Source organism: Saimiri boliviensis, chromosome 8, assembly GCF_048565385.1.
Source record: "Saimiri boliviensis isolate mSaiBol1 chromosome 8, mSaiBol1.pri, whole genome shotgun sequence".
NCBI lineage: Eukaryota > Metazoa > Chordata > Mammalia > Primates > Cebidae > Saimiri > Saimiri boliviensis.
The window spans coordinates 58,569,887-58,584,372 of NC_133456.1; the positions used below are offsets into that span (position 1 = coordinate 58,569,887).

The 14,486-nt window shown below is 37.7% G+C and overlaps 1 protein-coding gene across 2 annotated transcripts in view; it reads left to right on the forward strand.

Annotated features, from left to right (window-relative positions):
- The window catches only part of TAFA1 (TAFA chemokine like family member 1), a 568,772-nt gene that overhangs the window by 433,383 nt on the left and 120,903 nt on the right, over positions 1-14,486 (forward strand). For both annotated transcript variants that reach the window (XM_039477418.2, XM_039477417.2), the window contains exon 3: positions 2,833-2,973. In XM_039477418.2, coding sequence (XP_039333352.1) covers positions 2,833-2,973 — 141 coding nt within the window. The remainder of the gene's footprint in view (positions 1-2,832; positions 2,974-14,486) is intronic.

Here is a 14,486-nt window from a genome sequence, read left to right on the forward strand (position 1 = left end):
ATTCTAAGCCAAGTGTCAGACTTTTTCTTGGAAGTTTTTCATCCACAAGGAACAACAGCTTGTGAAAAGCTGCAAAAAGCATGTATTTTGGGATCTAATAGACTGGGGTCACACTTACGTGATTTGGGCAAGTTATTCAACCCCTCTGAGCCTCAGTTTCTCATGTGTAAGGTGGGGACAATACTTTGTAAAGTTGCTGGGACGTCTATAATTAATGCAGCATCCAGTACCCAAGTCAGAGCTCCAGAAACAGCAGTGAGCCCCAAGAGTGACAAAGAATGATTCCTTTGGCTCATTGGCAACAATGCCATGAGGAACAGGCTTTGGACCTTCAGTGGCCACCTTGCTGTCAGTATTATTTAACTCAGTGCAGTAACTCAGGCGATCTGGCATGTCTGTCATTGTGTCTGTTGACTTGACTGTAAATCAAATGAGATTCAAAATACGTCCTGTGAGCTTTCATGTGGCTTGTGCCATTTTCAGTCATAAATATTGCTCCAATCTTGTATCAGAGCCAAGAGGTGACTTTAAAATTAGTGGTATTTTCATGAAGTGTCGAACTATCTGTTACTGACTTGACCGAGAATATTTATAGCTGGCAATTATAAGCTAAAGTGACATGATTGCAGGTGTCTGGGTTAAAGAGTGTAATGTGTGATTAGCCCTATTCCGTTAACTCTAATCCCAGTGTTGTGCATGTGCAGATAGTAAGGCACTCTTCCGTGAGCAGGTTGTAGCCTTCTTTCTTCTGCTTAGTGTTTTGCAATAGCCATTTGTTTCTTTTCCTTTGCTACCTTGTACTTCTCCAAATCCTCCTGCACACAGCTTACCAAGGTGGTTGCCCTAGAGAAATACCTGGATCACACCAGTCCTTTGTTCCAAAAATTCCCATTCATGGCTGTGAGGAGACAAACAATGACCTTGACTCCAACCAAGCTTACAGTTTGGCTGGGGCACAGGCATGAACAACTAAACACCGGAAATGTATAGGGTGCTGATAGAATGAACAATGGTGAAAGTGAGAAACATTTTCTAAGGAACTGACCTTTTAGTTGAGCTCTAAGGAGAGTTAACTGACAAAATCATTTGTGTTGGAGAGAGGAGGTTGGAGGGATGGGAGGTAGGAGTGAGTATTCCAGGAGAAACCATATTTGCAATGCTTCTAAGTCAGAAAGCATATTATTTATGTCTTTGTTGGCATCAACAAAGTCACTCTATCATTATTATCATAGGTAGCATAGACAGACACTTTACCATGTGTCAGGCTCGGCGCTAACCCCTTTATATGTGTTCTCTCTGTTAATACTCACACAACCCTGTGATACAGATGTTACTATTATTTCCATTTTATAGATGAGGAAACTGAGGCACTCAGAAAGTGACAGAGCTGAGAGTCAAACGAAAAGAGGCTGATTTGAAAGCCTGAACTCTTCACTCCCAGTGAGGGAAACATAATTAGTCTGCTCAAAATCAGACATTCTGTGTTTCTTTCATGTCAGGCCATCATTTCTCAACACATTCGCAATTTGATCTTTTGGGCAAGATCATTCTTTCTTTGGGAGGCCAGCATTGTGTGGGATGTTAGCATAGCCCTGCTTCCTACCTGAAATATGCAAGTAGCTGGGTGCTCCAACCAGTGATGACAATCAGAAATGTCTTTAAACTGGCCAAATATTATTAGAGGGGAGGGAGCAACACCCCTCCACCACCGCACTGAGAATCACTGCACTACACAGTTCTCGGAGGACAGGATAAAAGGATGAGCTGTGTCTTAAGTCTTCACTCCTTCCTTTCTCCCTCCTTTTTCTTTTTTACAATGTTTTCTAAGTGTCCATATGTATCTTCCACATACAGAGGATGTATACACATCCCTTACAGTTTATCACATAGTAATTTGTATATAGAGGTTGCTTAACAAAGGTTTGGTGAATTTTTGCCAACTGCATCCTAAATGATAAAAACTTAAATGGTATGGGTCTATTTGGAACTCCAAACTTGAGGTTGAGAAAGTTGATGCCTGGCTTCTGGTCATTTGGTATACCTTTTGCGTCCCTAGAGATCTGGCTTAGCTGATTTCCTGTGGGCCAGAAAGACCCACTTGGATGCTTGTCCGCCTTTACGCAGAGCCAGCAGTTCACCTGCTAAGAACCTAGTGGAGAGTGACATATGTTAGTTTGCCAATAAATGCTGATGCATGCATGGATGAGCTGTTACAATAAGTCAAGCTATATGCCCAGGCCTGCAATTCGAGACATTGTTTAAAGCACCTACCCATTTTCTTCAGCAATTCTTTCTTTCATTTGTTGATGAAGTCTAGATTTGGGAAATATCTGCCAATTAGATTTTCTATTCAGCCCCCTTGAGAGTCGGCAGGCAATGGAAGGAAGAGCTGATTTCTGGCCAGTTTTCCTGCCACTGTGGGTTCTGTATCACTGGACTGTCCATTGTTGTCAATAATGGGAGCTCAGAGAATCCTAAATGTGATAACACAACAGAGAGCTCCCAAAAAATGCATTTAAATCAGGGAGCATCTTTATTCGGTGTGTTAGTTCCAAATCCTCTCAATTCATTGCTTTGCTGCGTCTCAATACCTACAGCCCAGAATTGCCACATCTTGAGAGCTATTCATTGGTATTCTTTGTTGCTTTGGAAGTACAGCATTATCTTCTCCAAGATCACACATAGTAGAAGAGAGTTCTTTCAAAATTATATTTCATGGAAACTTTCTGTACTTTCAATTACTTTCCCCAACCCCTCTACATGTACTCCTAGAGGCTCGAATGGTCGCTGAGTTATTTCTAATCCATGTCCCTGTTATTTCTGTCTTGCCAGAAGGAGGGACGTGTGAAGTGATAGCAGCACACCGATGTTGTAACAAGAATCGCATTGAAGAGCGGTCGCAAACAGTAAAGTGTTCCTGTCTACCTGGGAAAGTAGCTGGAACAACAAGAAACCGGCCTTCCTGCGTTGACGGTAGGTAGCTGGTTTTACCTCTTGAATAGTTCATGTTGGCATTCACTATACATAATGTAATTTCTTGTTTTATCTAATATGGTTCCAGATAATGAACAAGGTGCATCCAAAGTGTTAGAAAGTTATACAAATGCCAGCTTCAGCAGAGTCTGAATTCTTATTTCTCTGGTGTTACGGTTTGAATGTTTTTTTCTTCAAAATTCATGTTGAAATTTATTTGACATTGCAGTGTTGGGAAGTGGGATCTTTGGAAGGTGATTGGGCTATGAGGAACTGTATTAGTCTATTCTTATACTGCGATAAGGAAATACCTGATACTTCGTAATTCATAAAGAAACTAGGCTTAATTGGCTCATGGTTCCACAGGCTGTACAGGAAGCATGGCTACGGAAGCCCCCAGGAAACTTCCAATCATGGCAGAAAGCAAAGGGGAAGCAAGCAGGTTTTACATGGCCAGGAAAGGAGGAAGAGAGCAAAGGGGGAGGTGCTACACAATTTTAGACAACCAGATCTTGTGAGAACTCACTTACTATCACAAGAACGTCAAGGGGGAAGTCTACCTCCATGAGCCAGTCACCTCTCACCAGGGCCCTGTTCCTATACTGGGGATTACAATTTGATCTGAGATTTGGGCAGGGGCATAAATCCAAATCATACCAGGGACCCTGCCCTTATGGGTGGAATTAATGCTAACATAAAAGTGTGAGTTTATACTTCTCTTGCATCCTTGCTTTTCTGCCTCTCATCATGTGATGATGCAGCAAGAAGACCCTTACCTGATGCCTTGATCTTGTACTTCCAAGCCTCTAGTACTGTGAGCTGATGAATTTCTATTCATTACAAATTGCCCACTTTCAGGTATTCCATTATAGCAGCACAAAATGAACTAATACTTCTGAGTTCTAGGGTTTCAAATAGCTTTAGTTTGAAATTTTGTAGAGCAAATTAAGGTAAAGGAATATTTTTCAGATCAAGACACTTGAAGGTCCAGTTCGCTTGGGAAATGATTTTGGACTAAGGCTACAGAGAATGATGATGGTAATAATGATAATAAGTATAACAATATCTAACATTCATTCTACACATATTTAATAATCACTTATTGTGCTCACCATGGGTCAAACCCTGTGCTAACACTTCTAACATTTTCAACATGTAGAAACCGAGGCTTGGAAGGGTTGAATAGTGTTCCATTCATCCCATGGCTGATAAGTCCTGGCTTGACTGACTCTTCAGCCTAGCATAAGGGACTCTTAAAAATTTAGGCCACCACCTTTAAGACAATTTTATATGCTACTGTCAAACAGTGAGTCTAAGGCACAAAAGGACCACAAATCTCTCCTCCCATCTTTATGTTTCACAATTTAAATCTGTGTGAGTTGATTTTCAAATATTTATTTAAGAAATCAGGACTCAAAGAAATCAGTCACTTGCTCAGAGTCACATAACAGGATGTGGAGCCTGAATCCCTTGGCTTAGTGTTCATTGTTCTTCCTCTAGATATAGACAGGGAAGGACACCTTCTAGATCAATTTATGTTATGTATTTTCATTATGGGTCAGCAGGTGGTTAGAAAGCAAAACACACTCAAGCTAGGCTAAGTAAAGAGGAAGTATTTTAAGAAAATAAAGGAATCTCGGTGAACCAATTATAGGAAATTCAACCACACCTCATGGAATCTGTAAATTCTTCAGATAGCTGTCATCTCATTTTCTTTGTTCATGGAACAAACTATCTCTAATCTCTGTTTACCCAGTTCTCTTTTGTGTAGACTGTCTCCCTTCAAGATTTTTGTTTTTACCTTCTAATAAATTAGAGAATGATATAAGGCTTTTCCTTCCGTGGTACTGACTCTAATCTCTCTCAGCATGATTGTATAGCTTCAGGGCACAAATATATTTGACTCAGTTTCTGTGTCTTAATACATCATCTGAGAAGACAGGATGTGATTGGCCCAACTTGGGCCAATATGTCAACTTTTGCCCAACTAGTCACAGCTGGAAAAGCAAGCTTATGTGGCATATACAGCTGTCAATTATGTGCCACAGTAAGGTCAACTATTTTACTTTTCTTTTCTTTTTAATATATATATTTTTTATTACATTTTAGGTTTTGGGGTACATGTGAAGAACATGTAAGATTGTTGCATAGGTAGACACATGGCAGTGTGGTTTGCTGCCTTCTGTCCCCTTGCCTGTATCTGTCATTTCTCCCCATCCTATCTCTTCCCACCCCCCCACACCCTGTCCCTCCCCCATTTCCCTCCAACGGACCCCAGTGTGTAGTGCTCCCCTCCCTGTGTCCATGTGTTCTCATTGTTCAACACTCGCCTATGAGTGAGAATATGTGGTGTTTGATTTTCTGCTCTTGTGTCAGTTTGCTGAGAATGATGGTTTCCAGGTTCATCCATGTCCCTACAAAGGACGTGAACTCATCGTTTTTGATGGCTGCATAATATTCCATGGTGTATATGTACCACATTTTCCCTATCCAGTCTATCATCGTTGGGCATTTGGGTTGGTTCCAGGTCTTTGCTATTGTAAACAGTGCTGCAATGAACATTCGTGTGCACGTGTCCTTATAGTAGAATGATTTATAATCCTTTGGATATATACCCAGTAATGGGATTGCTGGGTCAAATGCGATTTCTATTTTTAGGTCCTTGAGGAATCGCCACACTGTCTTCCACAATGGTTGAATTAATTTACATTCCCACCAACAGTGTAAAAGTGTTCCTATTTCTCCACATCCTCTCCAGCATCTGTTGTTTCCAGATTTTTTAATGATCGCCATTCTAACTGGTGTGAGATGGTATCTCAATGTGGTTTTGATTTGCATTTCTCTGATGACCAGTGATGATGAGCATTTTTTCATATATTTGTTGGCCTCCTGTATGTCTTCTTTTGTAAAGTATCTGTTCATATCCTTCGCCCATTTTTGAATGGGCTTGTTTGTTTTTTTCTTGTAGATATGTTTCAGTTCTTTGTAAATTCTGGATATCAGCCCCTTGTCAGATGGGTAGACTGCAAAAATTTTTTCCCATTCTGTTGGTTGCCGATTCACTCTACTGACTGTTTCTTTTGCCGTGCAGAAGCTGTGGAGTTTGATTAGGTCCCATTTGTCTATTTTGGCTTTTGTTGCCATTGCTTTTGGCATTTTGGTCATGAAGTTCTTGCCTACGCCTATGTCCTGAATGGTTTTGCCTAGATTTTCTTCTAGGCTTTTTATGGTGTTAGGTCTGATGTTTAAGTCTTTAATCCATCTGGAGTTAATTTTGGTGTAAGGTGTCAGGATGGGGTTCTGTTTCTGCTTTCTGCACATGGCTAGCCAGTTTTCCCAACACCATTTATTAAACAGGGAGTCCTTTCCCCATTGCTTGTTTTTGTCAGGTTACTTTTCTTTTTTAGAGAGAGAGTCTTGCTCTGTCTCTCCAGTGGTGTGCCATGTCACCATCATAGTTTACTGCAGCCTCAAACTCCCAGGCTCAAGCAATCATTCTCTCTCAGCCTAAGTTTCCTTTTATTTTCTGTGGAGGCGAGGTTGTGCTATGTAGCCTAGGCTTATCTAGAACTCCTGGGCTCAAAGTGCTAGGATTATAGGCATGAGCCACCACACCTGGCCAGATCAAACTATTTTTTAAAGGATGTAAAAAAGTCAAGTTTGGGGATATACAGGAACTAGTTCTCAATAGGGGCAGTTTCTCCCAGGGATTATTTGGTAATGTCTGGAGATATTTGGGTCTACATGTTTGTTACAATAAGGGAGCTGCTATTGATATGCAGTGGGTAGAGGCCATGAATTACATTGAACATCCAGCAATGCACAGGACAACCCCCCTGAATCCCCACAACGACGAATTCTCCAGCTGAAAATGTCAATGGTGCTAAAGTTGAAAAACTAGCACTGTGATTATTTACTTATTCCACACTACAGTCAACACAGTCAGCACCTCTAATGCAGGGAAGGTGAGCAGCTAGATGTGTAAAGCTTTTTCCTTCTTTCTTAAAGAAGAAACTCGGCCCTAGAAGCCAACAAGCATTATAAAACATAAAACTATGATGGTTTCTCAATTTCTTTGCCAAAGAAAGCATTGAAGCTGTTAACTATAAATCTTCATTTTGTTTCCAGTTTATTTTTATCTCTAATGATCTAGAAATAGAATTGCTTTAGGATTTGGATACAAAACACAAAGTACAATGCATTGCTTATGCTGACAGAGGGGGAAATGGCATCTAGCCCTAAGATTTGTGAGAAGTCAAGCCACATAACAGTAATATTTTTATCTCAGGAAAACCTTGTTCAACTTCGGGAACTCTGAACGTTTGGGGTGGTTGGTTCAAATAAGAGGGCTACAGTTTCTGTCTTCCAGGCAAAAGTCAATAAAGTATTGAGCGTTCTTTATTCTCATGTTGATTATTTATATTTTTGGTAACATTCTACTCCTCCAAAATCCTTCAATCCTTTGGCATGTATGAGTAAGTCTATTGTGTTGCTCTGATCAAAATTGTTTCAATGGCCTAGATCTCTATGTATTAAATATAAATTGTGAATATAATAGTGTGAATATAAAGTGTGAATATAGGTTAAAATTTCAATATATTTATCAATATCATGAAGTGAGAAATTTGATATACCTGGATGGAATCACAGCTGTACCTATTACTGATAGAATGGCATTTTTTATAGAATGACATTTATTTCCTAACGTCAGTTTCCTCACCTGTATTTTGATAGAATGGCATTTGCTTTCTAACCTCAGTTTGCTCATCAGTGAAATGGGAATAATAGTCATTTCTACTTCATAATGTTGTGCTGAGGATTAAGAAAATCTTCTGTATAATGTTTTTTGCACAATGTCTGACTCCCATCAAAGGCTCACTAAATGATATAATGAGATAGACTGTTTTCTATCTCACTAGAAAATATGGATAATGCTTAGAGAGAAATATTTTTTATGAGTTTGGTTTCATATTAATGGAATACAGTGGGATTTTAGCTACCATCTTTTCTTGGAAATGCTTCCAACTAATTATTCTGAATATCACTAATACTAGTAAGTCACCTTCAGAAATGTATGTTTATAATCAGAATTTTGAAAATTTCAGAGACACATTCATATGTTAAAAATCACCCATGATATCACTGTCTGGGGATTATTACTACATTGTAAGATAACATATTAGTATATGTCCTTCCAGTCTTACCCCACCACTAAAGAGCAAACTCACATTATAGGTATTTTATTGAACTAAAATGCTGTAGCACAATTGTATGGATGGTTTGTTTCACGTAATGTGCAATGACAATTTCCCGAATACATATTCTTCAGAAAAGTATTGTTAGTAGCTATACGGGGTTTTCAGAGGTGGACACACCACCATTTTTTAAACTGTTATCTCCAGTTTAGCAGATTTACAATGTTTCTTACTTTCCCAATCTCAGTTCCCTAAGAATAGACAGGCATCAACTTCTCTGCATGACAGCAGCTGATAATTTATACACCATGTTTGTCCTAAATATACTCTGTCTTATTCAGTGAATTTCTCATGGTAAATGTTCCAATTGTTCTTATTTGCCTTCCTCTGAAATTGCAGGTCAGTTGCCTTTTACACTGTTTTCAAAAACAGGAAAAGAGCTATCATTTTTAAAAGAAGCATATATTGTATTGTTTTAAGATTGAAAATCTGAAAGTAGATTACTTAAAGTGGAACAGAAATTTTGGGGTAAAACCTTAGCAGCTTATTCAAAAGTATAATATATATTTGGAGAAAATTTTAAGTGGTGGTCTTTTATTTCAAAAATGAAAACACTAAAATAAACACCTTCAAAATTATGAAGTAGTCATTTATAAATACTTATAAAATCATTATGTCCTTGAACCTGTGCCTAGCACTATTCTGAAGGAATATATGTCATTACACCCTAATTATTACTTAAATAATCTGTAACCCAAAATGGAAGTGGGGAACATGCTACCCAGTATCTTCAGTTGAGAACAATTAAAATATTACCTATAGCCTTTCAGTAATTTCCAGGTACTTCTCAGGGACTAAAAGTTAAAATCAAATAAAGATTTGTAAACAAGAGGATGAAGACTCAAAACACACCTATTTATTTAAGAGAACAATTTTTTTTCCAAGCAAATGATATAAAACAAACAAAAATAAATTTCTGGAGAGCTTATGAAGTTACATTCTATGTTTCTAATTAATCTATAATAACATGAAAATAGTATTGATCTCAAAGTTTAAAAAAGAAAGGAATATAATTAATACCAGTAATGATAAGAATAATAAAAAACATGGTTAACATTTTTTAAGGCTTACTCTGTGCCACTCTGCCAACTACTCTGTCTATACACTTATTTAATTCTAATTCTAACCCTATAAGGTGTGTCCTCCTATTATTTCCATTTCATTCATCCGAAAACTGAGGCCCAGAGAGCTTTGGTGACTGATTCAAAAATCACACAGACAGTCATGGCAGAGCCAGAAGGTCATCCTGGTGTGTCTTCAGGACTCATCATTCATCAAGCATGGGCAAACCCTTATCTAATATGAACATGTTATATTCCAAGGGCATTCTTACAAGATACAAAATATCTGGGTGAGAAGAGGAAGTAAGCCCAACCATGTGGATGCTTACAGAAACGCCCAGTTCATTGGGCAATACCTGCCCCTTTTCTTTCAATGTCACAAAGATGAGTGTGCTTTCTTAGGTCATTGTTATGGAGCAATGAGAAGCATTTTTATAAACAGTTCTTTCAGTGTTTTTATTTTTATAGAATAATTGAAGCTTCATTGTTTAAGGCATGGTGGGAGTGGTGAAATGTTCTCTATTTAGGATTTTACTGTCATGTAATTTATATCTGTTTCTAACGTGGACAAATATGTTAGGGGAAAATTTAACTACTTGTTAGTAGGGGAGGTCCTGTAATGCATTGCGGATTTTAGCATCACTGTAATTAAGGAAAAGTCTCCATGATAAGTTCGTAAGTCTTACTTCTCATTCCATGTAAATTACGACTATTTCAATGACTGATTACTAGCAACCTTCACCTGGTGTTCTTGTCGTCTTACACTGGATCACCAGTGAGAGAAAGTGTTAATTTAACAAAGAGGCCAGGCTGCATTAGAGAACTTTCTTTCACAGCAGTGAAACCCCAGTTTTAAAAAAGAAAAAGAAAAAAAGAAAAGACTATTAGTTAATACAATGAAAAAGTCATCACGTTCCTGGCTATTTCTGTGAAGAAAAAAAGTTATATTAGAATGTTTTGCTCCTGGTTCATCATACTTAGCCTCCAAGATAAGAGCAAATGAGACAGGGAAGAGATACATAAAGACTTAGACCCAGGAAGAAAGACTGACAGGGAAGGAGACAGACAGACAGTGAGAGCAAGAAACGTTTTAAAAAGAGGCATATGAGAAAGAGAGGGTCAGAGATTAAGAGTAGTAAAAGAGAGAAGTTAGTAAATAAATGCTTAGAAGGAACATTAATACACCTATTCATAAAATGCCTTGATTCATTTTTCCCAAAAACTGTTTGTATTCAGTCTTACAGTTTGTAAAAATTTTTTAACAAAATAAAATTTATTTGACAGATGTACGTTTAATTTGTTTTAAGTGGCATTATATGAGATTCTAGAACAAGAAGCTCTGCAAAAATTCCTTCTGGTGATGGCTCCTTTGGAAAAGACATGATAAAATTTCTTGACCACATACTATCATAATCCCTAGAGATAGCCATAGCAGAGAAAAAGATTTGAGTATTGAAGGAAATATGAAATTCAGCAACAGTTTTTCATAGAATAACATGAGATATGTGAGAGAAGTATTATGTATAATAGCCTCTGCTTAGCCTTCCAAAACACGATAGTGTATTAAAGGCTGTGAGAAGTTCTACAGACAAGTAACTTACTAAACTTGAACCCAGTATTTCCCAAACTTTTAAGAAGCTTTTTAACTGTAACATTTATTTATCTCCTCTGGTTCCCAGAGTTCCAAGAAATTGACTTGGGGCCATGATGCTATAGAGTCTGCGGACTATGATTTGTTTTTCAGGAATGTCTTCAATCTTCTGAGTTCATGGATAGCGTGATGCCCATAGATAGCTCAGTGTGTTTCCGAAGACTAGCTGGCCAAACATACACAATTGATCCTGGACTGATATGATTTATCGTATCTCAGTGACATGTAAGGCTCAACTGCAGCTTGAAAATCATCTAGGGAGCTTCCAGAGCAAGCATAGTATGAAAAAGTTTAAGCCCTTATTTATATTCACAAATATTAAATGTTTTAGAGGACAGAGATGACCTTATTTGGTTCTGCCATTTACTGCTTGTCATCCACACACAATGAAATACTGAGATAATGAATTGTTGTGGTCAATCAGGGATTCATGCCACAGAGGCTGGCTGTGGTCCCTTCATTACTGTCTCTGTTTGAAACTTGCTTTGTTCTTTGTAAACACAGCCCAGCTTGTTTAGTAGATGGAATGCTGACTGCAACTGGCTTTATCAGAAGTCATTTCTAAAGGGAAATTCCATTGTTCTTATTAGAAGAGGATCTTCCATAGCATCATTAGTGAAGTGATGGCATTTTCAGGCATAATTTCTAAATCTTATGTAAATTCTCTTTGAAACAGCGTTTAGTCCACAACTTGGCAATGAAGCATATCCAGGTGTGTGAGGGATCCAAGTCTGCATTCATAAGAGAAATGAGAGGATGGATGTACAAGAACACCTGTAGAGACCTATCTTTTATTAGGCAGTATAAAAAGCTTTGTTCTTTGTTCTAATAAAAGATAGGTCTCTACAGGTGTTCCTCCTAATAAAGAGAACTGGAATTAGGTCATCATATGTATCTATCCTTCTAAGAGCAGATGTTGCTGTGTTTTTGTTTGTTTTCTAGTTTAGAGCAGCAGTTGCCAGTTGCCAGCCCACTGGCTGAAACCATTCTCAGATCTGTTCCTGAGGTCAGCAGAGTATTGAAAAAATTGACTTTGCATGCCTTTGGATGACACACCCAGTTTCACACAAGGCTTGCTATTTCTTATTATTGCACTAGGCTCTGGCAGGTTGATCTTTCCGCCTTATCCTTAAAGACAGTAGAATGTGTGGCAACTAGTTCATACAGTCATTTACCTACTAATCTCAATTGAATTAAACTAATTTTGAATAAATTAATTTTGTAAAAAAAATGTATTTTTTAATCAAAGTAATACAGATAGTCTGTTGTGAATATAAATGTATGCATACATTCACAATAGAAATATACATTGAAACATCACATTGTACCCCATAATTATTTGTCAGTTAAACATTTTTAAGTTAAAAGAAATGTATGTGTATAAATACAACAAAGAAAGGATAAAAATTAAAGTAATTCTTTTTTTTTCTTTCCCACTAATCCTCTCACATCATAATTGCCAGATGAAATTATTGTCTTCATATTTCTACACATCCTTACAGAAAATATTTTGGTACATGCAGGCCTACAGATGCACACATGTAAAACTTTCTAAATAAAAATGATTTCATATTGTACAGAAGGGTCTGAACCTATGTTTTTTAGCACAAGGAAATATCTTAAGTAGTTCACTGAAAGAAATACAAATGGCTGGTAAACACGGAAAAAAATGCTTAACATCACTCAGTTGAAGAAATGTAAATTAAACACTGAACTACAGTGTTTCATCAATCACATAGGCAGAGAGGATAAGTTTGGTAATACCCAGGCTTAAGGAAGAGAGAGAGAAAAAATACGTTTAAATCATATTTGGTGATAAACAGCTTGCAAACACAATTAGTTAGCCACTCTTCTCTATGGGGTTCACCAAAAAAGAATATGGTAAATAGGAAATTTTGTGATGAGATTGGCTGTTTGGGGAACATAATGCCAATTATATGCATTATAATTGCTTGCAATGACTTTAGCAACAGCTCTTGGATGTTTAATTATCTGCATTTTCTCAACAGGATTAGATTCATGACTCTAGGTATCATCTAAGAAATCTTTTAAGAATTTTGAAGTTATTTTAATGTGAAACTATATATAAAATAATATTTAGTGCATATACTTGGATTAATATAGCAAGTCTCATTGTAAAGTGCATCTGTGTAGCCACCTGAGAGAAGCAAAATTCTCTGCATAAATATCTGTCATGGTGTGTATGTCATGCATGTGTTAGAAAGAGAGGGAGATCATGGAACTGCACACCCTAAATCCATCAGTTATCTAGCTGCCGTAAACTTGTTTACAAATAACCTCAAATTCACAAACAAAGAAATTTCCCTAATGTAGCCCCCAACTTACTGGTTTTCATTTATCTCTAGAGAGTGCAGGTGTTTTCAAAGACCTGGTCTTCTCTGATATGATAGCACTTTTCATCATTTTTTTTTCCAGAAAGCAGGAAAAATATTGTTCTAAATCTGAGGAGTCAGCTCCTCATCTCTTTACCTGGGCTTCAGCCTAGATAAGGCAGGATTCTAGGGTCCTGTGTTATTAATGTGCTGTCCATATAAATAACGAGCAAATCTTGTGAATTATTTCACACTTCTAGGAAAATCTATAGCCCTGTCTTTCTGCAACAACACTGGAAGCTGCTGAGGATATGGGTACATTTCTATGTGAAAGACCCTGATAACTTTATATACAGAAGTAATAAAACTTGTGTCCCCTTCTGGGGCCTGTGTATGAACTTATGCAGATGAGTAACATTTTAAAAAATTAATGATGTATGTTTCTCCATCCTCTGAAGCTCCTTGAGTTTCTAAAATCCTACTCACCCCTGACACCAGTTCAAACAACAAGATATGAATTACCCATTGATACAGTTTGGCTGTGTCCCTACCCAAATCTCATCTTGAATTATAACTCCCATAATTGCCACGTTATGGGAGGCACCAGTGGGAGATAACTGAATAATGGGAGCAGGTTTTCCCATGCTGTTCTTGTGATAGTGAATAAGTCTGATGGATGTGATGGTTTTATATAAGGCAATTCCTCTGCACATGCTCTCTTGCTTGCTGCCATGTAATTCATGACTTTGCTCCTCCTTTGCCTTCTGCTGTGATTGTGAGGCCTCCCCTGTCATGTGGACCTGTGAATCCATTAAACATCTTTCCATTATGCATTACCCAGTGTTGGGACACTACTTAGAGTAGTAGCCTAAAACTGGTAATTTTATTGGTTTGGGGTCAGAGTTCTTAATATGTGCCAGACCCTGTTTATTGAATTTATTACCTTATATCATCTGCATAAAAGCCTTATAAGATAGGCAATATTATTATTCCCACTTTACAAAGGAGGAATCTGAAGCCTTAGAGAAGTTAGATAGTTTCTTCCAGGACATAGTAAGGATAGATATGGGATCCTAAGTGGGAACTGCTGGAAATAATGGGAAGAAGATAGGATCAGAAGCAAGGGTAGGAAAGATTCAGAGTACCAATTCACTTCTTATATTTGCTCCCTAGGAGAACAATAACACCACTGAGTCACACTAGCCTCTTGCTT